Source organism: Heptranchias perlo, chromosome 5 (assembly GCF_035084215.1).
Source record: "Heptranchias perlo isolate sHepPer1 chromosome 5, sHepPer1.hap1, whole genome shotgun sequence".
In the NCBI taxonomy this organism is placed as follows: Eukaryota; Metazoa; Chordata; class Chondrichthyes; order Hexanchiformes; family Hexanchidae; genus Heptranchias; species Heptranchias perlo.
Genome location: NC_090329.1, coordinates 8,603,949 through 8,630,706, shown reverse-complemented (window position 1 = coordinate 8,630,706; position 26,758 = coordinate 8,603,949). Strand labels below are relative to the sequence as shown.

Here is a 26,758-nt window from a genome sequence, read left to right as displayed (position 1 = left end):
TTAGAACCTTTTGACTTTATGGCTCTGTTTTAAAGGTTATATTTTGCAAGGTTCCACACCTTTTCTTGGTCCCACAAAGGAAACTTTTTAGACATACCTGAAGGGCCTCGTCTGTACTACAGGCCGGCAGCAGACCCGCTTCTGCCGAGCGGGGAAATCCGCAGTGACTTCCCCCCTCAGACCCCGGATGAAACATAATAGAACCCTGATTTGCATAAATTTACGAGGCTCCCACCTGCTTTAGGCTCCCATCTGCCTTCAGGTTAATATCGGAAACGGTCAGGATCTGAGAGGTTAAGTAACCTGCTCGTTTTTAACTGAGCACGCGCCTGGTTTCCGCTGGGCGGGTACGGTTAAAATTGACACCATGATCTCTGCTTCTTGGTATTGTCTGAGAAATATAACAACCCCTCTGAACTCATGAGTCCTGATTACTCCTAGCCTCTGCTGGGAACTGAATCTGAACAAACAGATACACAAGCAATGTTCATTCACTAAATTAACAGCGTTACAAGTAAACTGGCGGCGCAGTTAAGACTAATTCTGTCATTCGTGGCCTCGTTAATATTGAAGTATTTTCACTGATGTTGCATCGCTATAAGCGCCTGGGCTTTCCTCCACTATCCAGCCCCAAATTTGGTGTAATAGCAGCGGGAGGTGCAGGGAAACCTGACTGTGAGGCCCGCCGCCTCGTATCCACCCCAGCTTCTATTTTTCTCCCCTCGTCCGAATGGGGAAAGCAGCCTGCAACCCCTCCCCTGCCTGCCACAAGTAATTGGCAGCAGGGAGGCGTATCCTTGCAAGCCACCCCTATTTCACTGGCTCTGCCGCTGATTCCGCGCCACCGTGGACTGCCAGGAGAGGGGTAGGGGTAGGCTCCGTTGAAGTGGTGGAGGCCCCAATGCCCCTTTAAGAGAAAGAGGGTCCCTTAATGGGCACCTCTCACTCAGGCCTCAAACACTTACCTTTTTTGCCCACTCCAAGGCCTAAGAAGAAAATCCCTTTCCAATCATCAGGGCTCTTCCTTCCCTTTTAAATGGCCTCCTCCCCTTTAAGTGGCCTCCTCCCCTTTAAGTGGCCTCTTCCTCTTCAAGAGCTGCAGTGGTGGTGCTGCCGCAGAACTGCCCAAATTTTTCTGGCCGGCAGCATCGGGCTCCCACTTGCCGGTGTGTGTCCTGTTGGGAGCCCACCAGGCATAATTAATGACCCCCCCCCCCCCAACCTAGAAAACTGGGTCGGAATCATAGCAGACCCTTGCAGCAAGTGGAAGTCGCGCCCTCACCCTTCTGGAACCGAATCAGGGAAATCCAGCCCAAAATCTGCAGTATAACTAGGGAGCGAAGTCACTGGACCGATAGCATGTTAAATTGTGCCAAGTGGTGTGAGACCACTTGCTTCAGCTTCGCACCAGCTGTAGTGAAACTGCAACCAGTGCAAAGGAAACTTCCAAAAGAGTGTTTGGGAACTTTTTACATCAAACTTTTTAAAACTTTTTCTTAAAACTGAGCAGAGCGCTGACTATCATATTGGCTCTTTACGGACCATAAAAATGTAACCAGCATTTGGATACTGATGAGTAGAGCTCCATTTTACCAAACAAGACAGAGATACAGAGCCGACAGTAAAACTAGCACTCCCAATGCTGCACTACTTTAAGCAGGTACCAATCTCAAAGCAACATTTGCAGCATCATAAACGGTTGAAAAGCTCTGACTTTCCTGACAAAAAATTCCTGCCCACAGTTGCTAACCTTGGGGCTGATGTAGTTACTTATTTAGTATTCATCCTCCAACAGTTTTGTGTTCAGCATTTGGCTTCCAAATAAGAAGCAGCGTGTACCAGTTACGGTTCACTGATTGTCCTTCACCTTCTGAGCTTCACACAGCAAATAGTGAGTCAATTTAATATCTTCTTTACATCATTCGTGATACAAATGAATAAACAGGAAGGCAAGTTAATTTGCTTGATATTCCCTTCAAATTCACTGGTGACAAAAAAATGGGATTAAAACAGGCTGCATCATATTTGAGGCCTGAACAACATTTCGCACAGTGCTTAGCGATGTCCTTTAGGGAAGGAAACCTCCGGTGTCTGGCTATATGTGACTCCAGTCCCACACCGACCTGGTTGACTTTTAACTGCCCTCTGAAGTGGCTGAGCAAGCCACTCAGTTGTATTAAACCACTACAGCGGTTCATTACGTAGGCACACTGCCACCTTCTCAGAGCCACAAGAGACGGGCAATAAATGCTGGTCGTGCCAGCGACACCCGCTTACCGAGAATGGATACATTTTTTAGAAGATGAACCAGCTTCTTGCATTTCTGAAGCTAAAGAATCCAAGTTGCTGTGAAAGTTCCTCAATCTCTTAATGTGACAGGGTGCTGCAATTACTGTTACACCACAAACCACTTTGTAGGAGGCCATTATACAATGGAAATGGCATGTATATTTTTCTCCATATATATGAATGAAATAATCCAGCTGATCCACCTCTCTCTCTACCCTGTGTCTGGGTCAACCGCAGTGAACCTGTTGTAGCTGTCAATGTAGTACGTACTGCCTGTGAAACAAGACAAACTTCAGGTGGGAGGTGGAGTGCTGTTACAGTCTGTGAATCCACTTATTTGTCCCTGTGGGTCAGCAAAAGTGCTTTCCCCATCTGTAATTACATTTTTCAAATTGCATATTTTTATTTGGCAGACTGTTGGTAGCTGAATTTCAAATGGTAGTAATTTTATTGTCAGAAATACCGAATGAAGGCATGCAGCGTATTTTAAGTATTTGGTGAAAGATGAGATTGACAGCGATCAATGAAAGCGGGAAACCATACTCGAATCATCATTATTTCTATGTACTCTTGCAGTATATTGCAATTTCTCCTTAAAAAAAAGTCACTTTGTGAATAAAATGACAAGTAATCAATATCTTGCTGCTGCATTGGATCCAAAATGACTGAGATACTTGTGTTGCACCTATTACAGAATCACTCTCACTTGAAACAGTTCTATGCTTGACTTGGTTTGTCGAACTGTGGAATCCGCCTTATTTATTCTTGGGGACTTTCAGATCCCATCCATCCCCTCTGGTCTGTCTTTATTCAGACAGATTAGTGGGATTTGTGTGGAGATGGCCTCTGGCAGTGGTATGACAGGAGGACCACGGGAGTGGCTGGTTGCCATTCATATAAAATTCACTTGAATTTAATTCTATGCTGTCACGTAGCCACGCAGAAATGACAGTGAGTGCACTCTCTGAAAACACAACGAGCTCACAGCGACTCCAGCAAAGGAGATCTCTACTACTTATCCAGGTCCACTAGGATTAGTCACAAATATAGGTAGTGGCACTTCTGTATCCTCTGCAGTTGACAAGTTGGCGAGGCTGTCACCAGCTGTACTCTTTCAGCTAGGAGAGCAGGGCACATCAGGGCAGGAATTATCAGGCACAAGTTCATGGCCCATGGAAATTTCTTCCTGCTGTACATTCCCTTTGCTGTTATGGCATCCATAATGTGATTTGCATATCCTTGTCTTTTCTATTCCCTGTATATTTTTTAATTGTAAACAATTTTACAACACCAAGTTATAGTCCAGCAATTTTATTTTAAATTCACAAGCTTTCGGAGGCTACCTCCTTCGTCAGGTGAACGATGTGACACGATGTATATTTTTTAGTTTGACTTGTTACATCCTCTGCCACTTCAATGATTTTTGGTTTTCTTTCACTGACACCTTCCCATGCAACAACTGCTCGTTCATCTCCTCCCACACCCCAGTCCAGGGCCCCAAACACACCTTTGAACATGAAACATATTTACAGAAAAGCTTATTAAAATGTTTTACGTTAATGTTGATGCAACTAAATATTTCATATTAAATAAACATAGTATTTCAGACAAAATCTTACATATAGGAACACTATAATTAAAGTCCTTCAGTCTTTCCAACTTTAGATTGCAGCTAACCTCACTGATTGGTGTGCCACTAACTGCATACCGACAGGTTTATTAAACCATTGTCTGACAATAATTTACATCTACTTCCTCCAATCTAGTATATTGTTATTTGTTGCTCACGGTGTGGTCTTCTCAATACTGGGGAGAACAAATGCAGATCAGCTGGTCATTTTGCTGTACGCACCCATTCTGTCTGCAAGTGTGATCCTGAGCTCCCTGTCGCTTACCAGTTTCATTCCCTGTCCATCTCTCCGCCTTTAGCCGTCTACACTATTACAGTGAAGCTCAGCACAAACTTTCTTTACAACAGGGGTTGCTGGTCTGTTGGTATCTTGGGGAAGCGGGCGGGGGTGGTGGGTTGGGTGCTTAGGTGAGGCCCCGTCATCAGAACGCTGGCTGCGGAGGAGCGTTCATCCTCGGTGCGAACCTGATCTTTTTCTATTCAGGCTTTTGGGACCCTACACTGTTTTGCCATTTTCCCCTGTTGCCACTTCAGACACATTTACCTCCCAGTGGCTCAGCTGTTTGCATATTCTTTGTTTCTGTTAGTTCTTTTATGCTTCTTCGTATCATCTGATATATAGACCATCTTCACTTATGCTTCCTCTCTCGTGTGTGTATTTTTTTTCCCTCTTTTCTTCCTCCCCTCCTCTTTGTTCGGTCTTGTTTGAAGGCGTGTTTTTTTTCCCCATTTTTCCAGTTCTGGGGAATGGTTACATCCAAAATGTTAACCTGTTAGTTTTTTTTCCCCACAGGTGCTGAATGGCCTGCCTTGTGTTTCCAGTATTTCCCTTGTCTTTTTGTTTTAGAAGAGAATATGGCCACTGATGTCCTCTAGGACCAAAGACTAATGTGCAGCACTGGGAAAAAGAGAAACACTCTTAAAAAGAGAGCAAAAAGACCAGTTTCTAACATAGAAAAAGAACCGTTATCACTTGCGGTTGTGTTTTGAAACTAAATTTAAGACGATTACAGTGAGTGTCTGAGACGACAAAGTGTTTTGCTTTCACAACAGGTCTATTAATAGAGAGCTGCCTGCTCTAATTGCATTGCTTAAATTAGCAGGTGATATGAAAATGCTTATCTCTTCATCAGCCTTCAGGATTTAATTGTCCTGCACAGCAGATAATTAATCCTTGTATTTGACAGAACCTAACGGCCTTCCTGTCATTTTCAGCTGGGCCTAAAATAAATGGCAGATCAAAAGGCACTGATTCAGGAACTCATAAAACCAAGGCTCCAGGTTGGTATTTATTCCAGATTAATTGCTCGAAATTTGCTATATTTTAGTAACTTACTTTGTCTAAAGATCTCTTTCTATCGATATTATAAAATTTAAAGATTAACAAAAACGAATGACTTAGCATTCCAGGCCTTTGATATTTGTATGTGATAGATTTTTTTAAAACTAAGGTTCAATCCTACTGTTCTAAGTAGACGTGGGTAAAAAGTTTCTGATGTCACAGCAGTGTAAAATCTGCTCACACTGGTGTAGAGTGCATGCTCCGCCATCTGTGGCCATAGTACCTTCTTTTTACTTCATAAGTCACCATACAAGGGAGCTGAAATTGTGACTGTGTTGGGGGGGGGGGAACGACCATCATTAGAAGGGCAACTGAGACGACATTAGCTCGTTTCATGATCCCGACTCCGAGAACTTGAAGAAATGAGCAATACAAATATTAATATATTTCCCGGAACAACAAAAATCCATTGTGTACCCGATATGAAGAAAACTTGGACGTATGACCATTTCCAATTGAATTGCGTCACTGCCCAAGATTTCACAATGATAAACACTAACATGGCCAGAGGGTTTTTCTAACCTATCTCTGTAACATGAATACATCAAAGAGGCAGCCGTCAGTACTTTGAGTTGGAGGGAACAGCAGGATATTAGCTTTACCTGCCAGCAATTTTGCGGTGTGGACAGAATGAGATAATTTCAAATGAAAAAAAATGTCTTTTAAAGGGGCACTGTCTTGTGTTATTGGGCCAGATTTTGCTGGGACGGGGCATCTCGCAGTGTTAGACTTCTTTGTGCACATTTAGGTTTTAAAATTTTTCGCCCCACAAAGTTGCTGGAAGTGGGAGCTGGTAACGATGCAGCGAGGGAAGCAGGGCATCTGGGACCTTGATGAGCAAGGGTCAAACGGTGTATCTCCATCACCTATGAGATTAAAGGAATGCAAAATAAACGGAGGAAGGACTGAGAAGGAGGGTGAATTAGAGTGGGTGAATTCAATGTCAAATCAGGCACAGAAAGAGAAATAAAGAGAGGGAAAGAAAGATTGGATTTAAGAGAGAGAGAGAAAAAAAAATCAGAAAGGAAAAGTAAAAAAATTAAAAATTTGACATTTTTAAAATCTCCTAAAATAATTCACAACGCCACACTTTTAATTGTTTACTTTCTGGGCAAGAGAGGTGACAGTCATTAATAATTATCACCTCGTTAAAAGGGGACTTACATTATTAATTACTATTCTTAACTTTCTGTGGCGAGTTTAATGGACAATTAATGTCCAAATGCAGCAACTTCATGAAAACCAGGGAGAGGTTAAGCACGAGATGACGTTTTCACGGAGCTAACGGCGGAGTGGCGCATGTCGACCAGTAAATTGTGGCGATGCGCAATTCCCAGGGTATTTCTTCCTCGCTGCAAGTTGCTGGACAATTATTAACGCCATGTGTCGTTCACAAGCCATTATTTTTTCAGCACGGGTGGTGAACCTGTGGAATTCTCTACCACAGAAGGCTGTGGAGGCCAAGTCACTGAATATATTTAAGAAGGAGCTAGATAGGTTTCTAGACACAAAAGGCATCAAGAGCTATGGGGAGAGAGCGGGAATATGGTATTGTAATAGAGGATCAGCCATGATCATATTGAATGGCGGAGCAGGCTCGAAGGGCCGAATGGCCTTCTCCTGCTCCTATTTTCTATGTTTAAAATCTGGCCCCTTGTGTTTTCATGAACACAGTTTTGGGAATTCTTTTTCGGTGAGGGATGCAAGTGTCACAGTTGATCACTTTCAAACCAATTGACGCCATTGTGTCATGTGCAAAGGAAGGAGAAAATCCTCTGAAAACAGTGCCTTTTTTAAAAAGTAAAGCAGTTATTTGCCCATAAATTGTCACTGCTGTACATTTTTCACTCATTTGCTGTATGTTTGTTTGGTCAATTTAAATGTAATTCTTACAGCCAAATCTGCATTTATTCCTTTAGTGCCTCCAGGTGTATTCGCTATGAACTCTATTTGGAAGGGATTCTATGAATACCTGGGAAAGAAACAACCAGCAACATTAACTGTTGATAATTTTAATATTTCCAATGGCCGAGTAAATGTAACTTTCATCGAACACAGCAGCATGGAGTTAAAGCTATCAGGTAGGTTTTCATCTCCTGTCCCATGACTGCGCTGCAGCTCGTTGTCAGCCAAGTAAAATTCTGAAGTTCTGTATTCACATTTTCTTTGAAGAAGAATTTGCGCTAAAAAAAAGATTGTTTTGTTTTGGATAGATGAGCTAGTTGCGGTCCAGTGGGCCATTCTGAGGAATAGTAATCTATAGATTCATGCTCATGATTCCCAGTGAGACTAGTTCCAGACTTTGGCCAGGCTAGAAGGGAGAGAGCGGGGGATGTCAAAAGGATGCAGGTTGATTTCCCCATAGAGCTGGAGGCAAAAATCAATGGCCATGTCATCCTGGACCATTCCCAGCGATTGGATCAAAAGTAGCCTGGGTAAGGGTCTGTGGTCCCACATTTTCTCAGGGCCTTGGGTGGAGTTTTGGCATAAAAAGGGCGGGTCAAGAGAGGGAGGGATGGGACCCAGAAAGGCACCTTTCCACCCTGAAAATCGTAGGCTGCGTCGTTCCCTCTATCCTGTTGGCGACCTGATGTCGAGAAGGGAATACACAATAAATGGGAGGATACTGAGAAGTGTAGAGGAACCGAGGGACCTTGGAGTGCATGTCCACAGATCCCTGAAGGTAGCAGGACAGGTTGATAGCCATTCAATATTAGCCGAGGCATGGAATATAAGAGCAGGGAGGTTATGCTAGAACTGTATAAAACACTAGTTAGGCCACAGCTTGAGTACTGTGTACAGTTCTGGTCACCACATTACAAGAAAGATGTGATTGCACTAGAGAGGATACAGAGGAGATTTACGAGAATGTTGCCAGGACTGCAGAATTTTAGCTATGAGGAAAAATTGGATAGGCTGGGGTTGTTTTCTTTGGAAAAGAGAAGGCTGAGAGGTGATTTAATTGAGCTGTATAAAATTATGAGGGGCCTAGATAGAGCGGATAGGAAGGACCCATTTCCCTTAGCAGAGAGGTCAATAACCAGGGAGCATAGATTTAAAGTGATTGGTAGAAGGATTAGGGGGGAGTTGAAGAGAATTTTTTTCACCCAGAGGGTGGTGGGGGTCTGGAACTCAAGGGTGGTAGAGGCAGAAACCCTCAACTCATTTAAAGGGTACTTGGATGTGCATTTGAGGTGCCGTAACCTACAAGGATATGGAACAAGAGCTGGAAAGTGGGATTAGGCTGGGTGGCTCTTTTTCAGCCGGTACAGACACGATGGGCCGAGTGGCCTCCTTCTGTGCCATAAGTTTCTGTGATTCTAAGGCAGTGGGGCTGGCTGCTTGGAATTTCATCTGCTCCTGCCTCCTTTGCTCTGAACAACCTGGATGCTGACAAGAGACTGGCATCGCGATCAATGTCACAATCGAAGTAATTTCCAATGGAGTGTCCAGGCATGGGTCTTGGCCTGGAACACCCCAGAAAATTTAAAACAGCTGCAGCGAAATGAACTCGTAGCTAAAGGGGGCAGATTCAAAGATGTCCACGATTTAGTAGCTAGTTCTACGAGCTTTGAACCTAACACAGCTTCTTAATCTTGTATTTTTACTCTGTACCCATCGAGTGGGCACCCCAGATGTGCCCTTACTGACACAGGGCCCCGACAGATTTATTGAAGTTACCTGACGCTGTCCTGACCGTGGATGTTTAAGCAAGATTCGATGTACGAATCACTGCCAGTTTGTAATTCGAGATTGAGAAGTTTCAGCCCCTGTGTGTTTGTCCTCTCAGTCAAGGAGTGGCACATGCTCGGGAAAACATTAAAAGTGAGAATATGATCAAAAATACTTATGAATGCTTAACATTTTGATCTAAATTTCTCTCTTTGCCATATCACTGGAGGCATTCAAATCAGTTAAACTAAATAACTGCTAAATTAAACTGACCTGCCCAACTCCTCCTGTATCCCCACATCGTAGGGGAAATGAAGGAAACAGGGGAGAGTATTACAGAAATACACAAAAAAAAGAGATAAAACAGAAGAGAGAGAAAGGAGAAAAAAAGAGAAAGTGAAAATGAAGAAGAGAAGAAAAATGATTTGAGAGAATAACAAGAAGTGAAGGAGGAGAGAGTGGAAAAAGAGAAGCAAAGGAAGAGGGGTGAAAAAAAAGTGCACATGTGCAGGAGTTCAATTTACTTATTTCAATCTTGGTGCAGCCACAGAACAGGGAGAGAAAAGAGACAGAGAAATAGAAGCTTTTGTGGGAGCTAAGGGAAAGGGAGAGTGGCTCTACTGGAGAGGGGCGAGGACGAAGAGAGAGGGATCCCCCCGGGGCCGCTTAAAAGAGGATAGAGAGAGAAAGAGCAGACATTTGGTGGGAAAAGGAAAGAGAGATCCTTTTGAATAGGGAGGTAGAGAGAGACAGAGGCACTCTTGTGGTTGAAGAGCGAACTTGCTAAGAGGAAAAGAAGATGTCGGCAGAGAGAGGGGGGGGTTAGAAAGTGCAGGAAAAGAAAGGGAGAGAAACCCTGTTGCGGGATGTTGTGGGCTTTCTGGCTGTGATGGGAGCAGAGGGCGTTTGCTGCTGATGCATGGTGGGCTTTGACTCACTGTGACAAACACCATGGGAAATCTGCTAGTTACACATAAAGTTGCATTCCTAAAAGTAATTAAGGGGAAAACAGTCCCATGATGTGAATCCGAATTGATCTTACAGGAAGTTAGTATCAGCTTATTATCTGATCAGATCAAATCTACAAGATGATACGTCAATCCAGGACGACGCAGGAGAAGGTTGTTCTTCCATGATTGCCCCACAAACATGTGCAATGATATCCTCGGACAGCCTTATTTCTTGGCTTGTTGGCAGATTAACAGCCCCAATGGAAACAGAGAATGTCCTCATTTACAAGCTCACACTAGAATGTAAATTGAATGGATTGAATCTCAGTTCATCTCAGGGATCCTGTATCCTGCTATTTTCCAGAATCTTCTTTGCATGGAGGCTAGGATTGAGGTGGTGGGGGCAGGGCTGAGAGTCGGGAGAATAAAAATAGGAGCCCAGAAATTACCTTGTGTATATTACTGTTCAAATGCTTAACATCTTGTATGAAATTCTGCTATCCATTATTTTAATGGATTTGTTAAGCCATTCAAAATAAACAGCAGAAAGAGTAATTACACACGAATGCATCAAACATTCATACAGTGATATTACGCAGTGTATTTTCTAGTTTAAGATTTCTGTTGAAAGTTTGTGGGTAAATGGTTAACTTATTTTAGTTGCATAAAAAAACCGTCATCAATCTGGATTTTGTCAGAGCCCTTTAATGACTGCACTCGTGACATTTAGGATTATGGAGTGTATTATGAACAAAAACCACCTGACCTTTGAAAAGCAGTTATTTAAGATTACTTTTATATTTAATAGAAATGCAGTAACTCAGCTTTGACGCAGGGTTCTAATATGCAAATATGTTGGTATCACGGGGGAAAGAAACTCACTGAATTTAAAGTTATTTGTTTGTTTCCAGTTTAAAAACCTGGGGCAGGATCAGCAATGGATACATTTGCTTCACGAATGTTAAAGTAGTCAGCTGCACAGCAAATAATCGCGTTTGCCATTTCCTTAAGAAAAGATGAAATAAACATTTTTTTTTAATATAAATGTTATATTCAACCCAGTAGACATGTCATGCCAGTCCAGGAGAAATGCTCCCCTCCAGATGCAGTTCAACCATAGTGGGAGTTACTCTCTACCAAACCAAGGACTCACTGAGGAATAAAGTTCCTGAAGTTGAAGTCCTTTGTACTTGCCTTGCAAGTGGAACATTTTTCCAGTTTTATTTTGCACCCTCTATCAACATCAGACACTTGCAGGTCAGGTTGTAACATTGATTTAAAGAACAGTAAATAATTTAGGGGGTTAAATTCGGGGGTGCCAATTTTTGGGTGCCCCCCCGCACAGTGTTAACACAAATGGTGAGGTCCAAGGAGCCCTGTATATTAGGCGTCGGACCTCATCATAATGACGACTGCGCTGCGGGAGCGGGCAGCGCACGGTAAGTGCTGCAAGTTTGCCACAGGTCAGTTATTGCACTTTGCAGTCGGGGCCGGGATGAGGGCACGGGAGGGGCGGGAGATGGAGTCGGGGTCACGGTCGGGTGGGGGGGGGGCCTGGATCTCAGGACCGGGAGTGGTGTCGATCAGGATGGTGATGGTAAGTACTTACCTCTTTTTTAATTTAGGGCGATGCTTAAAGTTGGTTTTCCCTGGGGCGGCAAGTGCTGGCTACCTCAGGGCAAACCAATGTTCCAGCAGGGACCTGAAGCAAGTGCTGGGCCCCTTATTTGCACATGCAAATAGCCTAACGCCTGCTTCAGGCGGGGGTAAAGGACGCCTCTTGTTTGTACCCACCCGATACGGCGGGCGGTGCACATCTGGTCGGAGATGCACACACGCTTCCTGCCTGCCATTTTGGTGCTCTGGGAGGTCGTGTCGCGCCCAAAAAAACAGGCGCTATGCAGCCCAATTTAATCCCCTAGATGTCTTAACTACATCCACAGAAGAGCATTTCCTCCTGAAGCAGAGTGATGTGTTTATTTTGCATGGCCTCTAAGTGAGATTGTAATTTAGTGTAAATTTTGGGCAGCGATGGGCAGTGGGCTTGGGACTGCCCAGACTCACGTCAAATTGAACCCTTACGGCCAACAGGGAGAGGAGATTTTCATCTCATCAATTCGGACTGGATTCAAAACTGGGCCCTAGAGATGCAAAGACAGTACTCTGAACACATTGGGCTGTCCTGTACTGCATTAAAATAGAGCTTTACTGTATACTTAACTGAAAAACATTTTACTTAGAAGCAAACGGCAATTGATACTAGCTCAATTGCTAAATTTAAATGTGAGATGGATAGCTTTTTGGCAACCAAAGGTATTAAGGGATATGGGCCAAAGGCAGGTATATGGAGTTAGATCTCAGATCAGCCATGATCTTATCAAATGGCGGAGCAGGCACGAGGGGCTGAATGGCCTACTCCTGCTCCTATGTTCCTAGAAGGAGTTGTAGCATCTCTTGACATGGTGCGGGCCAGAGACGTGGTGTGACCCAGTACCTCTTGACAGGACATGGGGCAGAATGTTTCCAAATATACTGATAAGCTAATCTTGTACCTTTTCCCAAAAAGAAAGCGCTATAGCATCAATTCTTTGTTGCCCAAGTCCGACTGACCACCTTGATTTACACCGCACCTTCTAGTCACGATTATTGCACAGATGCAGCCTTCAGAAAACATCCAGAAGTATTGCACAGTAGTTATTTGTACTCAACTGTATAAACTTCTTTCTTTTCATTTAGTAATACACATCATACTTAGTACTTGAAATTAATTTTGACTTATAATTGATCATTTTAAGTCGAAGTGAAAGGACTTTTTAAAGGTTTTTTTAAAGCTACTGTTGTGTTTAAAATAATGTCACTTGAGCAAGTGTACAATTCTTATGCCTTTGCCCAAACCATTGGGTCAACTGTGCTTCCAGCCGCCAACGCCTCATATTCTGGAATGTTCCCCCCTAAACCCTTCTGCTTCTCTACCTCCCTCTACTTTAAGACCATCCTTAAAACCTACCCCATTGATCAAGCAGTTGGTCAACTGTCCTAATATCTCTTTCTCTGGCCTGGCGTCCATTTTATCCCCTTACACTTCTGTGAAGTGCGTTCTACACTAAAGGCGTGATATAATTGCAAGTTGTTGTTGCCTAGTATAAATTAATTGTTTCTCCTATTTTTGAAGAGGATCAGGGACGTCCTCCTGGTGTCTGGGACAATATCTATCTCTCTTCCAACATCACTCAGACAGATAATCTGGTGTTGTATCTTGCCGTTTGTGGGCAAATTGGCTGTCACGTTCCCAACATTACAACAGTGACGTCACTTCAAAAGTACTTCATTGGCTACCCTGAGGTCCTGAAAGGCGTCATGCAATCTTTAAGGACTTTAATTGCCGTTAATGACTGTTGCCTTTCAATAAAACTACTTCATGTTATAAATCTGACCACTTGTTTGATTTTCTGTAGGAATTTATAAAAAAGAAGAGACCCGACTTTGCTTAAAGCTCTATCAGATCAAAGGACCGATTGAGATCTTTGTGAGCAAGTTCAGAAATGGCAACTGGGGTTTGGACGGTCATGTAAGTGCATGATTTCTTCATATTAATCAGTACATTAGTTATTTTGAAGTTGTATCTTACCACAAAAGGCAGACAGGACCCCCTTAATGGTTCATTGCACTGTCCAATGTGCCACACAGACAAGTTCCATCCCAATCCGTGCTGAATTGGTTAATCTTAGATATGGTGACAGTGTGGTTGGTCTCAATGCCCCTGGGCTGGGAGATTTAAAACTTAGCCCAGATTCCCGCCTCCGATCACCATTTAGTGACTGTTGCAGGAAGGTGCATCAGCGAGGACACATCACGCTTGGCGATGAGAACCTGCATGGTCGTAAAACTTGTCAACATTCAACGGCTAGCTCCCACATGGAGGACAACACGAGGTGAGATATAAGGAGATGTGTGTTTCCAATGGAACAGGGTCCCAGCAAGAGTCAGCGCCTTTAGGAGGTAGCCCGAATGGTCCCCTTCTGTGCTATAACATTCTATGAGAGGCATTCTTTTGAACAAAAAGCATCAATTTAGAAGATAAAATAATCCTTCAAGCAATAAAGTATATTATGAGGTATTCAAGCATGCATCAAAACAGCTCGTTTTTTATGTTGAATTTTATATTTAGGTATCTGCTGAACCTGAAGGCAGGACCTTTGTCTACCAGGGATTTGTTCAAGGCAAAGACTTCCGACAGTTTGGCTTTCAGAGGCAAGGTTAGTAACTGATCTGGATTTACTTGATGTCAACAACCAGAAATTTTAAAACAATATTAATCAGAGGCTGCATAAATCTGTGTGGACGTTGCACTGTTGTAAAATTCACACCTTTAGCTTATGGCAGGTAGTAACAGGATGCATCTTTCAGAACACAATTTATACACTCGTTGACAGATGATTGAAATTCTTGATGAACGCTGGACTTGCTCACTAGACTTTACAGAAATAAATGTGTAATGTATATCTCTGTAGACCCGAATGGAAGAGATTTTATTGGCTCTGAAATTATGCCATTTGTGCAATTGCTTAATGCGTTTGTCTGAAATTCTTTTCTCCACGAATTTGAAGAAAACATTAACCCATTTATTTTAAGTGGTTTAATGCCTCTGCTCACAGCAGAGCGAAGAATTTCAGGTGTTTATACCACATGGCATGGAAAAAAATTAAACTTGTAAAAAGAACTCTGATTAATATCACTTTGTTTCCTTAATACCTATTTCTGTGCTTTCTTCCCCCTAATATTCTTTTGTTTAAAGAGTGAATGATTGCATTATCAGGGATCGCTCCCCCACCCTTTTTGTCTTATTCAGTTCCATTCAATAGCTTGTTTTAACTTCGAGCCTTCAGTTCTGATGAAGGGCAGTTCATCATTCAGAACATTAACTTGTCTTTTCTCTTTACAGATTCTGACAAAGCTTCAGTGTTTCCAACATTTTCTGTTTTTATTTCAGATTTGCAATTTATTTTTAATTTTTACACCATTAGGGGAAGTATGTTAAAGGAGCTATTGAGCTTGACTATCTGAGAGAAGCATTCATTCCTTATTAATTCCTTATCAGTTTCCCTGTTTAAACAGCAATGTGAACCCTGATGACTCAGTGGGGTATCGGTACTGCATGATGTGTATCACAGCTACCACTGCACTACCCACTGCTTCTCTGACACTATGTTGTCGATAAACAATAGATTTGTCCAACTTAATACTGGCAGCCACCAGTTTGGCTTCCAACGGAGACTCCACACCCTAGCCCGTGATTACATTCCCATTCCTGACTGCTTGCTCAGGCTGAAGCTGATAGTGTGCATCCTTGGTGTCCTGTGTGACCCCTAAGCTGACCTTCAAACCTCACATTCCAGCCGTCAACTAAACTGCCTACTTCCACTTCTGCGACATTGTCCACCCGCCTCTGTCCCTACCTCTACCCACTGCTGTTGAAGCCCTCACATGCACCTTCATCATCCCTAGGCTCCTTGAATAAACCCAGTTCCACCTTGAATAAACCATAACTCATGCAAAACTCTACTGCCTGCATCTCATCGAGGACTAAGGTTCCACCCACCCTGTTCCAGCCAACCTCTCTTGGCTCTCCATGTCCCAATTGCAACAAATTTAAAATCCCTGACTTTGTCTATCAGTTTCTCAATGGTTTCACCCCTTCCTACCTCTCAACCTCCTTCGGCTCTGTATGCCAGCTTGTGCCCTCCACCCTTCCCACTTTGGCCTCCTTTGCATCTTGCCTCTCTGCACTTCACCTTCTGTTGCAGAGCCTTCAGCTGCTAATTGTCTCTGGGAAGGACTTGATTTCTATTTTGCCTCACTTTCAGGACTACCAGGAGCAGCATTGGACAGAGGCAAATCCAATCATAACTATGGCACAAACAGCAGTTCTGTAGCAGCTGCCATCTTGGTACCTTTCTTTGCTCTCATCTTATCAGGATTTGCCTTTTACCTCTACAAACACAGGTGAAAAATTTACATCATTTTTGCATGAGAGAACAATGTACAGAAAAGTAAAGAGTTAAAACATGCACATCAGACACAGTCCTGCTCAGTACAATGGTTATGATATTAAATGCAAATGGAGTTGCTTCAAAATGGATGGGTCAGAAATATTGATGAGTAATGTACCCTTTTAAAAATAAAATGTGATATATTTCAAACTACTGCACAAGACTCTTAACTGTCTTTCAGGTGCCCTGTTCTTAAGCTGCCTGTTCAGCAGCTGGCTTGCAGATATAGCCTGGGATGTAGTGTGTATTATAGATATAAACATTGTAAATCAGCTATTGAGAATTTCACTTGTAAGTAATGAGCGGACTGATATTGCCTTCACTGTTTTTCAGAATGCAGTTAGAGCTTGACTTACCATATACTTTAACTGACCAGACTGGGGAGATTGATTAAATCTGGTTCCATGGGCTTTAACCAGCTTGAGGTGTTTGTGAAGGAACTTTGAAGATCTAATTTTGAAAAGAACAGTAATATCCATGCCCATGATCATGATTGTTTCATCTTAAATGCCCAAAGTGAGAAACTGACACGAGGAAGAGTGACTAAGTTCGAGTGAAAACAGATTGAATTAACCCTTGGTGCACAGCAGATAGGTTTACTCATGCTGGCATGCCCTTTTTCTGGGGATGGCTAATGAGTACACTCATCAGTTGGCAGCCCTTCCTGTTCGGAAGCAGAAAAATGCATCAAAGATTGACTTTGTGTTATTCATAACAGCGCCATGTCAGTCTTGAGATCTTTGCTATGGATTAGCTGAAAATGTCCTTTCGAACCCATTTTTAACCAACCACTGATTTCAAATTTGTGCCCACCTCCAAATTGGAAGGTAGGACCAGGGAATCAGCAAAAAAACAAAGGTATGTCAAAGATTTTAGATTTAAAAAAAAATTAGAATCAAAAGAAAGAACATGTTAATTAGAATAAGAGTAAAATTAAAAATAGCACACAGAGAATAGGGGGAAAAGTGGGATGATGGGATGTGCTCAAATATTGTGGCTACATTTAAAATTTCAATTTGTGTCTATTTTCATAATTTAGATAACATTAATCGAGCTGTTCCTGATGTTTGAGTAGCTTTATTGCTGGAATACTGAATTACTGGAGTTGCAACATGTGAGGTTAGAACTTACCAAGTAGGTCAGGGAGACAGAATGTTTCCTGGACCTGTCAGCAGAATAAGAGTTATCACAAACATTCGAAGTGACATATTGATTCTGTTTGCTGCATCTACTGAATAATTACTGTATCTGAGCCAGCTCTTTCGCACTGCTGGCTAGGTTTCTCCCTGGCTAGTTTCCACAACGTTTACAGCTTCCCCCCCTTTACACAAAAAAAAAAGGTATGTGGTAAAGGTAATCATAACTGACTTTAACTAATCATTGAAGCCTCCCTTTTCAAGAGTTGAATCCGGCACATAACAAATAGGTTTAACTCCATGCTATAACTTACATCATGTGCTTTCTTTCCAGTGTACAATATTGTACTGTTCATGACTTATGTAACATTGTTAGTGAAAATCGTTCTTCCTCCCCACCCAATTTTCTGCTTTTCTTTTCTATCCTCTCCTGAGGGCGGTGAGTCATGCTGGGGTACGCTTCCATAGGCGTCGGCAGCCTTCTAGTACCTTGCCCAAGTGGCCATTCTTCATGTGTGAGCCTAGACGGTGAGTGCTGGCAGATTATTCGATCACGGGGGGCATCACAGCTGAGCCCAAACCATCCTCATCTGACTTCCACACGTGCACCTTCAGGCAGGGGGGTCACTGGATAGCAATTAGGAGTGGGAATCCTGCCTGATTTTCTTTTTTTCTCTCTCCTTTGCCCAGTGACACTGAGGCAAATTGCGGCTCCCCTATTGTCGCCCAAGCCGAGATCAACTAACTCAGCACAGACCATGGATATGATCCTGTCCTGTACGGCTCAGTACCAGTCCGTTTATCATTGAGCTAAGGGAGGAACATGAAAATCCTTCTGTTTATCCTATGTAACTCTTGCCAACCATCTTCTCTACAAAAAAAGACGTCTGTTTGAATAATGTTCAGTTTTCTAACTCATTTCCAAAGTTTGTTGCTCTGTTGGTATTAATACCATATAATTGTGATTAGATATACAACAGGAACATTTCAATAAAAAAAACTTTCACAAAGAACGCATACATATATTTTGTGAAGTAACTGTAAGGTTTTGTCTCATGGTACTTAGAAGAAGATACATTGTGGTTGTCAATACGATTGTAAACTCAATGGAGAGATTGTACAGTTTAGGGATCAAGATGATTTGGTGAAAGTCCTTGAACTTGGTCAGATCTCAAGGGTTCTGCCTGGTGGAGTGCTGATCTTGCAGGACTGGGTAACTGATCTTTGAGGCATGTTTAGGAGGGGGCTGTTGCTAACTGGCTGCCCCTTTCTATGTCGGCCTACTCTTTGCTACTTGGGGAGCTTGTTTGAAAAAAAAAACTTACAATATTTTTGTTTCTATTCCTTCCAGAACAAGACCAAAAGTACAATATAATGGCTATGTTGGCCACGAGAACACAAATGGACAGGCTTCATTTGAAAATCCTATGTATGATACTAACTTAAAGCCCACTGAGGCAAAGGCTGTGCGGTTTGACACAACGCTGAACACTGTGTGTACAGTAGTATAGCCATCACTTTGACTGCTGACTGACTGATATTAGCCATACCTCTACCTGGCGAGCAGTAACTCCTTTGGTGTCATATACCACGTCGCTCTGTCCCACTGCTTGCTTTGCAGTGATACTCTTTTGACAACTTTTGTTAGGACAAACATAGTGAATTGAGTTTTTGCTGGGACAATATCCTCAAGCAACAAGTCTAAGCAATCCCTTCAAGACTTCTAACACAGGAAGAACCAAAACCAAGTCCTGGATGGGTTTGAATCTTTCTGCTCCTTGATGCAAATGGCAGATTTTACTTTTTTTTTGAGTTATGTATTCTTCCAAGAAGAGGAATACAATGAACAAGAGAAGAAGGACAAAAAAAAACCTGTTCCACTACTGACACTAACAAACTTTAGATGAACTTATCATTTACAGCTGCCTACATCACAAAATAAGGTCAATGTCCTAAAACAGGGCAGCTTGGGAATTATTATCATCTGTTATATGGCAAATCTACTGCACAATTCTTTGCACTAGTGTGTTATGAATGAATGAGTAGGATATTGGCATCAAATAGGGTACAGGGTTTCTACACACTGACCATTGTACATAAAAACTTGCTTTAAAGACTTCAGTTTCCATTGCTGAACATCACATAACCTTCTCGATGCTAACAATAGGTAGTAGAACGTTGCAGTATTATTTTCTTCAAACTTGCATTCTTATAGAGGTGGTTTCTATTGAGGTCAGGCTTGTGAGTGAAAAGGTTTGTGAGGGTTTTTATGGTTCCTTTAAAAAAAAATCAATTGGGTATCACTATTTCAATAAGTTGTTACAAGCCAAAAAAAATTGAACTCGCTGAATTTTTAATACAATACTATCCATTATATTTCAGGACAATTAGCTCTTTGTGAGTCTCTACAGGCTGTAGTTCAGAAATATTATCATAGAAATCTATTCTGTTTTCCAGATAGCTTATATAAACACTGCCTTTTGTAAATTATATTTCACGAAAAAATTAACTTATTTATTTTCTCAAGAAGAATGTAAGAAAAATTGTTGCACCATTTTTTGGTCCTTTTTAAAAAAAAAATATTAGTCAAGTGTTACAGGCATTGTGGAGGGGGAGAGGTGAGGGGTCCTTAGTGGGGTTGGCACAATTAAATGTTTGCTATGGGTCCTCTAAACCATGGTATAAGCTGCCTGGCAGACACTGAGCTCTGCCATGCGGGAGGGTGAGGTATCTTGCCTTCGTAGAAGAGGGTTGTGCATTAGAGAAGAATAAGAGTGAGAATGAAAGTCAGTCCTCCCACTTGGCAACAACATTTGACAGCCGTTGATGACCACATAAAGGATATCCACTGACCGATTTGCTCTGTCTTCCCACCTAAAGGACAACCATCAAACTGTGAGGTTTATAGAAAGGGTACAGAAGAGAAAATTGATTTTGAAAAAGAAGTTAAAAGCCTGGGGGGAATAAAGTGCAAGATGGACACATTGTTGGGCAATGGGAAGAGGAGAATGGGGATTCTTTTGTTTCTGGGTGATGTTCTATTCATTCTAAAGAGTGCCTTCACTTGTGACCTCTGTATCTCATAGCTTTACCCAAAACCAGATGGAACTGTACAGAAAACTGCAGACAGCCGTTGTGATTTCTTTAATATATCTGACGTACAGCCTGACAGGGAAAACTGTCTCATTCACAGCTACAGCGTAGTCAAACTGCCTTCACTATGCGCAGTCAGCAGCAACTTCACCAGGTTGTCTAAATAGGTGCGGTCAACTCGCAATATGACAAACTCATGGGGAAGGGGTGATGCAGGGTCTTGGTTTAAAAAAAAGCTTAGAACTTACTGTTGGTGATATATGTTTATTTAAATGGGCTAAAATAGCAGACAGAGGAATGTCATTTCTCCAGTGTTTCTGCCGATTTTCCACCCAAGTTACAACAGGCGATGAAGAGAACCCCCAAGGAATTTCTACCCTGTTAAACGTTTGTACGTTAATATCACTAATAGTCAATTTCTAGGCTATATTCCTCACTTACCCTTTGTTTATCCTTATCGAGGTTTCAGCTCCTATTGCCTATCCTGACTTTAGTAAGTGAATTTTGTTACTGGGAGAGGTTAGAATAAGAGTCTGTTATAATGAGATTTGACTGGAGAGAGGAAGTGAATTTTCTTTTAAATAAAATATTTTGTTCCTGGCTAAAAGCTTTGTCAGAAACAACAGAACTTTATGAACACAGCTTCCTCCATTTTTCTTCTTGCTTTAAAATTCTAGGTTGAGGTCGTACTGTAGTCCCATTAACAAATTAAATGGGCTTTGTTGGTTTTTAATAATTCTATTTAATTTACAACTGTGTATTGTTCAGCAATTAATAACTGAACTGGGAAGGATGTAATACGAGGCCACGCTTATTTGTATTTTGTCACATACTCATGCACAATCTTGAACAAAAAGCACTCAATTTCTCCTTCAAACATAAAGCTCAAAGGTTTAATGTTCAAGGGAAGTTGCAATTGAGATAATTTTAGGGGAGAAGGAGGAAATGAAAATTTATGATACTCAAATGACAAAATATAAAGGTTCCAGTTTGAACATGATGTGGAAATTCTATCATGGACCTCAAATAACTAAACACCTGAAAGCATGTATTTACCTTTAACCTTTAACCTTTCCCCCATCACACCCCATAGACCTTTATTACAAATCAACCTGCTCTGTTTTCCAGTGATACTGCGCTTAACAAAGAAAAGTAACATAATAAACCAGATTGTAATTTTAGATTCCCCTTTACAAACTTAATAGCGCATATAAGGGTCTGCTTGACATATATTACAAGGCAGGCTGATAATGGAGAGAATAAAGGGCTCAATTTATACATTGAACGATTCATGTCCTCGTGAAAGTCAACAATCCAAACTGCTTATTGGTGTAGACGCTGATTGTGTCTAAATTTCGCACTGTAGGCAAAATGGACATGTTGATTTGCTTCATGGAATTGCACCACCTGCTATCTGAACTGTGGAATAAGAAATTACAAAGGAATGTTCACCTTTCTTGGGACAATATCCCATCAAGGGACAATATGACTAGGTATGCAAGCCCAAAAATCAGGTTCATCAAAAAATTTAGAAAATCAGTTGCTCTTAAGAAAGCCAGTCTCATATCTATCAAAGACTGCAGTGGACAATGCAGGTTTGCTTGAAACAATAGTTAATGACAGATTCAAAGTATGTATTTATATATGAATTCTATTTTGTAAACTGTCAAAGAACTATGCTGAATGTAGACACTGCAATATACTTCTGTTGTCCATCCTTGTTACTCTCATCATACAGTGATGTCCAAAAGTGCTTTTGGAACTCAAATTGGATTATTTTGGGCTCAGGTTGTGAAGAACATTTTAAAAATGGCAGAAAATGCTCCTCCAGAAGTGCATGTTGTAGTTTTCTCCATTCTGGTGTAAGTTTTCCATTGTGCTAGCTGAAAAACCGCTGCCATCTGCTGCTGGAGGTATACATCATGGTTTCAATTAAAAACAAATCACTTTTTTAAAATAATTACCTGGCCATCAGGAGAGAGAAGACACCTAATCCTAGGGACTAATGGTGAACATACATGCGGTGGTCTTGTGGGAGAATGGGACATCCAATCCTTGGCATTCTTGAATGTGCATCCACTTTCCTTGATGCGGTCAATTGAGCTCATCAGACGGTGCTGAGGGGGGGTGGGGGAGACATTGGCCAGTGGTATCTGTGCCTGCCAGTATGTGCGATAACTATGATAACCTTTTCCCTTTCTGTGATAATGGGAAGGACGCATCCCTGTTCCCTTCCCTGAGGGACACCGGGTAGGATTGCCAGCCTTCTAGAATTATCCTGAAGCCTCCAAGAATTAAAGATTAATCTCTTGGACACTGCTGCGAGCAACCCTTGGAGAAAAATCACAGGGACATTAAAAAAATATGGTGTGTTTTTTTCATTTCCTTGAAAACTTTTCACTAGTTAGTTATACAAATATTGGAAATGAGGAAAAAAGGCTGCTTGACTGGGCAGGGCAGTTGGAGGTAAGAGGTCACGTGATTAAAACCTCCAGGAATACGTCCAACCAGAGTTGGCAACCCTAGTTCCAGGCAGTAAAACTAGGATTCAGCTTTACGGTTTTCTCAATTGTGGAGCTGCAAAACTGAATCTTAGGTGAAAAAAAAAACCTTTCAAGTTCTCATGTCTACCTCTGGTATCGCTGTCTGAACAGTAGTATTCTGTCATGAGAATATTTGTAAACATGAGCTCCCAAGTTGCATGGTGGAAAATACTGAGAGTGCAGCTCCTTTGAGTGTAATGAAGAGGTCAGAGACAACCTGCTGGGGAAAGGTGGAGAAAAGGTCAATTTGAGTATGAGCTGAAAATGCTCCAGAGAAGACTTTCTGAGACAGGACATGTACTTCTGTGTTGTAAGCTGCTGCTTATCTTACAAGTTTTGCCTTTATTCAGGCTGGTTGCAATAATGTTTTCTGTGTAAAATATTTTGTAAAAACAAACAAAAAAAATGCTGTAAAAATGCCTATTAATCATTTCAGTCCCATCACATCAACGGCATTATCATTATACCATTCCACTCCTCGCTGTTGACTTGAAGTAGGTGCAAAAGATCCTTTTGTACAGAGATATATTTTTAATGAAGAATTTGTAAAATTATTAAATATGCTATACCTTTTTCAATATTGTAGGTAAAAAGGTGTTAAAATAAATGTGTTTTTACTATGTAAAAGAAGTAATTTTCCCTATACTGTAAAAAGTAATCTTGTTTAAAGAGTAGCATCTATAGCCAGTTTTAAATTTTGATTTTATTGCACATGAAAGTTATCATTACAGTGGCCTGTTACGATGACCAGTATTCCCTTTTTACCATTAAAATCTGTGATAGAAGATTGTATTATAGCCTGTGCAATGCTGCCCACCTTTGAAGCTAATTTAAAACTCTAATTAAATATTTCATCACGATTTGTTGTCTAATGTGTGGAATACATATATTTTTTTTTCCAGAGGTTCAATGAGCAGTGTTTGATTAGCGGGAAAAACCATCATGGTTCAGGGAGCATGGTACGATTTGGCTAATTTGCGCTAAGGTCAAGGAAGGAAAGGATCTTACCACTGAGGTAGTTTTCCTCTGGAATTATGTATAAGGATCAATTTTCTGGGCCAAATAGGATAGAAATCCCAGTTGGGTTTTTTGGACTCTTGTTTTGTTTTTCTTTGAAGGAGTTGGCGAAGATTAAAAAGATATCGGTGCTGAGGAGTTTCCAATTTTGTCATCCATCTAACACTTTGAAGTCCAGTACAAGCACGGTCAGTTATAGGGTAAAGCTTCATTCACTGTGCCCCAAATGTGCTTTAACTGAACCTCAGAACGGCACCTCCCACTACACCAGTGTCAATTTTCCAATTTCCCACACGAGGCATCCTTGATCTGGGTGGCATAGCCAGTTTTGTGCCCGATTAGGAGCAGTCTTTGTGCTCTGGTTTCCTGCCAAAAATGAGCCATTCTGGGACAATCCAAACTCATTTCAGGTAGGGCCCCTTGTAGCTAGCAGTGGGATGAGACTTTAATTCCATTGGTATGGGCTGAATTAGAACCCAAGCCTCAGAGGTGAAAGGAGGATGGGCTACCTCACTGCTCTAACCTGTCTTCCCTGTAACTCCATTGTTTATCTCAGAACTGCAATGCTTGCAACTCTGACTGGCAGATCGAGTCAATTGTTTATGTCTATTTGAAGAGATTATAAATGTTATTCATAGAAAGTAAGAAAAATATTCTTAATACTGAAACATTGAAGTTGTACGATTAGAATATCATAATATTGGACTCTTCAGCCTCGTGAGCAGTCAGCTGAGAGGGGACCTCTTGAGATGTATGATACTAAGTAGAATAGAAAAGGTTCAACCTGATGCTATTTTTAATTAAAACATGACTGTAGGACAAAGAAACATAGATACAAACTAGTAAGAAGAAAGTTCAAGATTTTCTTCATGTTCTCCCCAATCTCCATTGTTTATCCCAGAGAGCACTTCTTCACGCAAAGAGTGATCAGTACCTGGTTCATCTTACAGTCGGACAGTGAACACAAGAGCTCTGGAGTCAATGAAGAGGTAGTTAGATGCTGTTATTGGGGAAATGAAAGGTTTCGAAGGCAAGATGAGGTAGACAGGCTGAATGGCTTCCTTCATCGGTTTATTGTGATCTCTCCTGTGATTGACCAAGAAGAGATATGTTTCTGGTGAAGATGTTGAATGGTTGGAAGAGCACTTGACTTTCAATGGAAATGAAAATTGGGTAAGTTCTAAACCAATGGGCGATCCACTCCCCCTGTTCTTTGCCCAAGCTATGAAGGTGAAAATGACCCCAATTTGCGATTGTGATAATGAATGACTCTGTAAGTACCTTTGGGTACAGGTGAGGACACCAAAACAACCCATAAGAACAGCTGAGGAGCATCAAAGCCACCCAGAGTTCAAGATGGCATTCTGCGAGTTCCATACTTTTTTGGGATAATTTTCTGACTTCACAGGCTCGCAACAAGGAGTCTCAGCCACAAGAGTACATATCGAAAATTTCAGCATGCGCTGCACACAATTTTCTGATGACGGAGTTCAAAATTGGACTTATATTATGATACTACATGTTGTACGTTGTTCCTGCAGATGCTTCTTTCAAAATCACCTCAGAATTTTTTTCTCTTTGAGGAGTATTATCCCATAATTCAAAATATAGCCAATAAGACACTCATATTCAAGAATTTGAACAACATAGTATAAGTTACGTATTTGGCTGGACTGTCCAAAAAGTGTCCACTCCACTCTCATTATTCAGCCCTGTTCTTTCTCTAGTTTCTCTCCAAGCTCATCTCATCCATGAGACCCTCCTCCACTCCCTCAACCCCATTCCCACTAAATTCCTGACCATTCAACTCCCCTTCCTAGCCCCATGCAGTTGACATTGTAAATGATTCCCTCTCCTCAGGCACTGGCCCCCTCCCTTTCAAAACCGTCATCATCATTTCTCCCATCAAAAATAAACTACCCTTGACCAACCTATCCAGGCAAACTATCACTCCATCTCCAAATTTCCAAAGCACCAAAACTTCCCTAAATGGTCACAAATGATATTCTCTGTGACTGTGGCCATATTGCATTACCCTTCTCATCCTCCTTGATTTGTCTGCAGTCTTCGACACAGTCAACCGCACCATTCCCCTCCAATGCCTCTCCTCCATTGTCCAACTCAGTGAGACTGCCCTTGTGTGGTTCAACTCTTACCTATCCAATAATAGCTAGATAATCTTCAGCAATAGGATCTCTTCCCACCCCACACTGTCACCTCAGGAATAGCCCAAGAATCCATCCTTGGCCCCTTCCTCTTCCTTATCTACTTGCTATACCTTGGCAATATCATGCACAGACATGGGGTCAGCTTACATGTGTATGGTGAAGACACCCAACTCTACCTCTCCACCTCTCCCGATACTTCCATTGCCTTTATGTTATCAGACTGCTTACCCAACATCCAGTCTTGGTTGAGCCATAACTTCCTCCAGCTAAACATAGAGAAGACCGAAACCATCGTCTTTGGCCCTCAGTGCAAATACTCGACCCATGCCACTGACTCCACCCCTCTCCCGGACATTATCAGAGGCTCAACCAGACTACTTACAACCTTGGCATGCTGCTCGATTCTGAGCTGAGTTTCAGACCCCAAATCCTATCCATGACATTTTTGGCCGATCTCCGTAACATTGCCCACCTTTGCTGCTGCCTCAGCTCACCTTCCAGTGAAACCCTCATTCGTGCCTTTGTCACTTCCAGACTAAATTATTTCAATGCTTTCCTGGCCGGCCTCCCATCATCCGCCCTCCAATAACTTCAGCTCATCCAAAACTCTGCTCTCCATATCCTATCCTGCACAAGTTCTGCCCGTCTATCATCCCTGTCCTCGCTGACTTACATAGGATCCCTATCCCACAACAGCTTAAATTTAAAATTCCTCTCGAGTTTAAATCCTTTCATGGCCTCATGGCCCTCCCTATCTCTATAACTTCCTCCAGCCCTACGACCACACCCCTCTAAACACTCTGTTCCTCGGACTCTGGCCTCTTATGCATCCTACTCCCTTTGCCCTACCAATGGCAACTGTGCCTGC

At 41.9% G+C, this 26,758-nt stretch overlaps 1 protein-coding gene across 1 annotated transcript in view; it reads left to right on the top strand.

The window, feature by feature from the left end:
• Window positions 1-23,565, top strand: part of LOC137321575 (CUB and sushi domain-containing protein 1-like) — a 2,214,006-nt gene extending 2,190,441 nt beyond the window's left edge. The window contains exons 65-71 of the mRNA XM_067984007.1: window positions 5,135-5,200; window positions 7,181-7,342; window positions 13,339-13,451; window positions 14,052-14,139; window positions 15,748-15,886; window positions 17,505-17,597; window positions 18,421-23,565. Coding sequence (XP_067840108.1) covers window positions 5,135-5,200; window positions 7,181-7,342; window positions 13,339-13,451; window positions 14,052-14,139; window positions 15,748-15,886; window positions 17,505-17,597; window positions 18,421-18,580 — 821 coding nt within the window. The 3' untranslated portion in view covers window positions 18,581-23,565. The remainder of the gene's footprint in view (window positions 1-5,134; window positions 5,201-7,180; window positions 7,343-13,338; window positions 13,452-14,051; window positions 14,140-15,747; window positions 15,887-17,504; window positions 17,598-18,420) is intronic.
• Window positions 23,566-26,758: the final 3,193 nt, after the last annotated feature.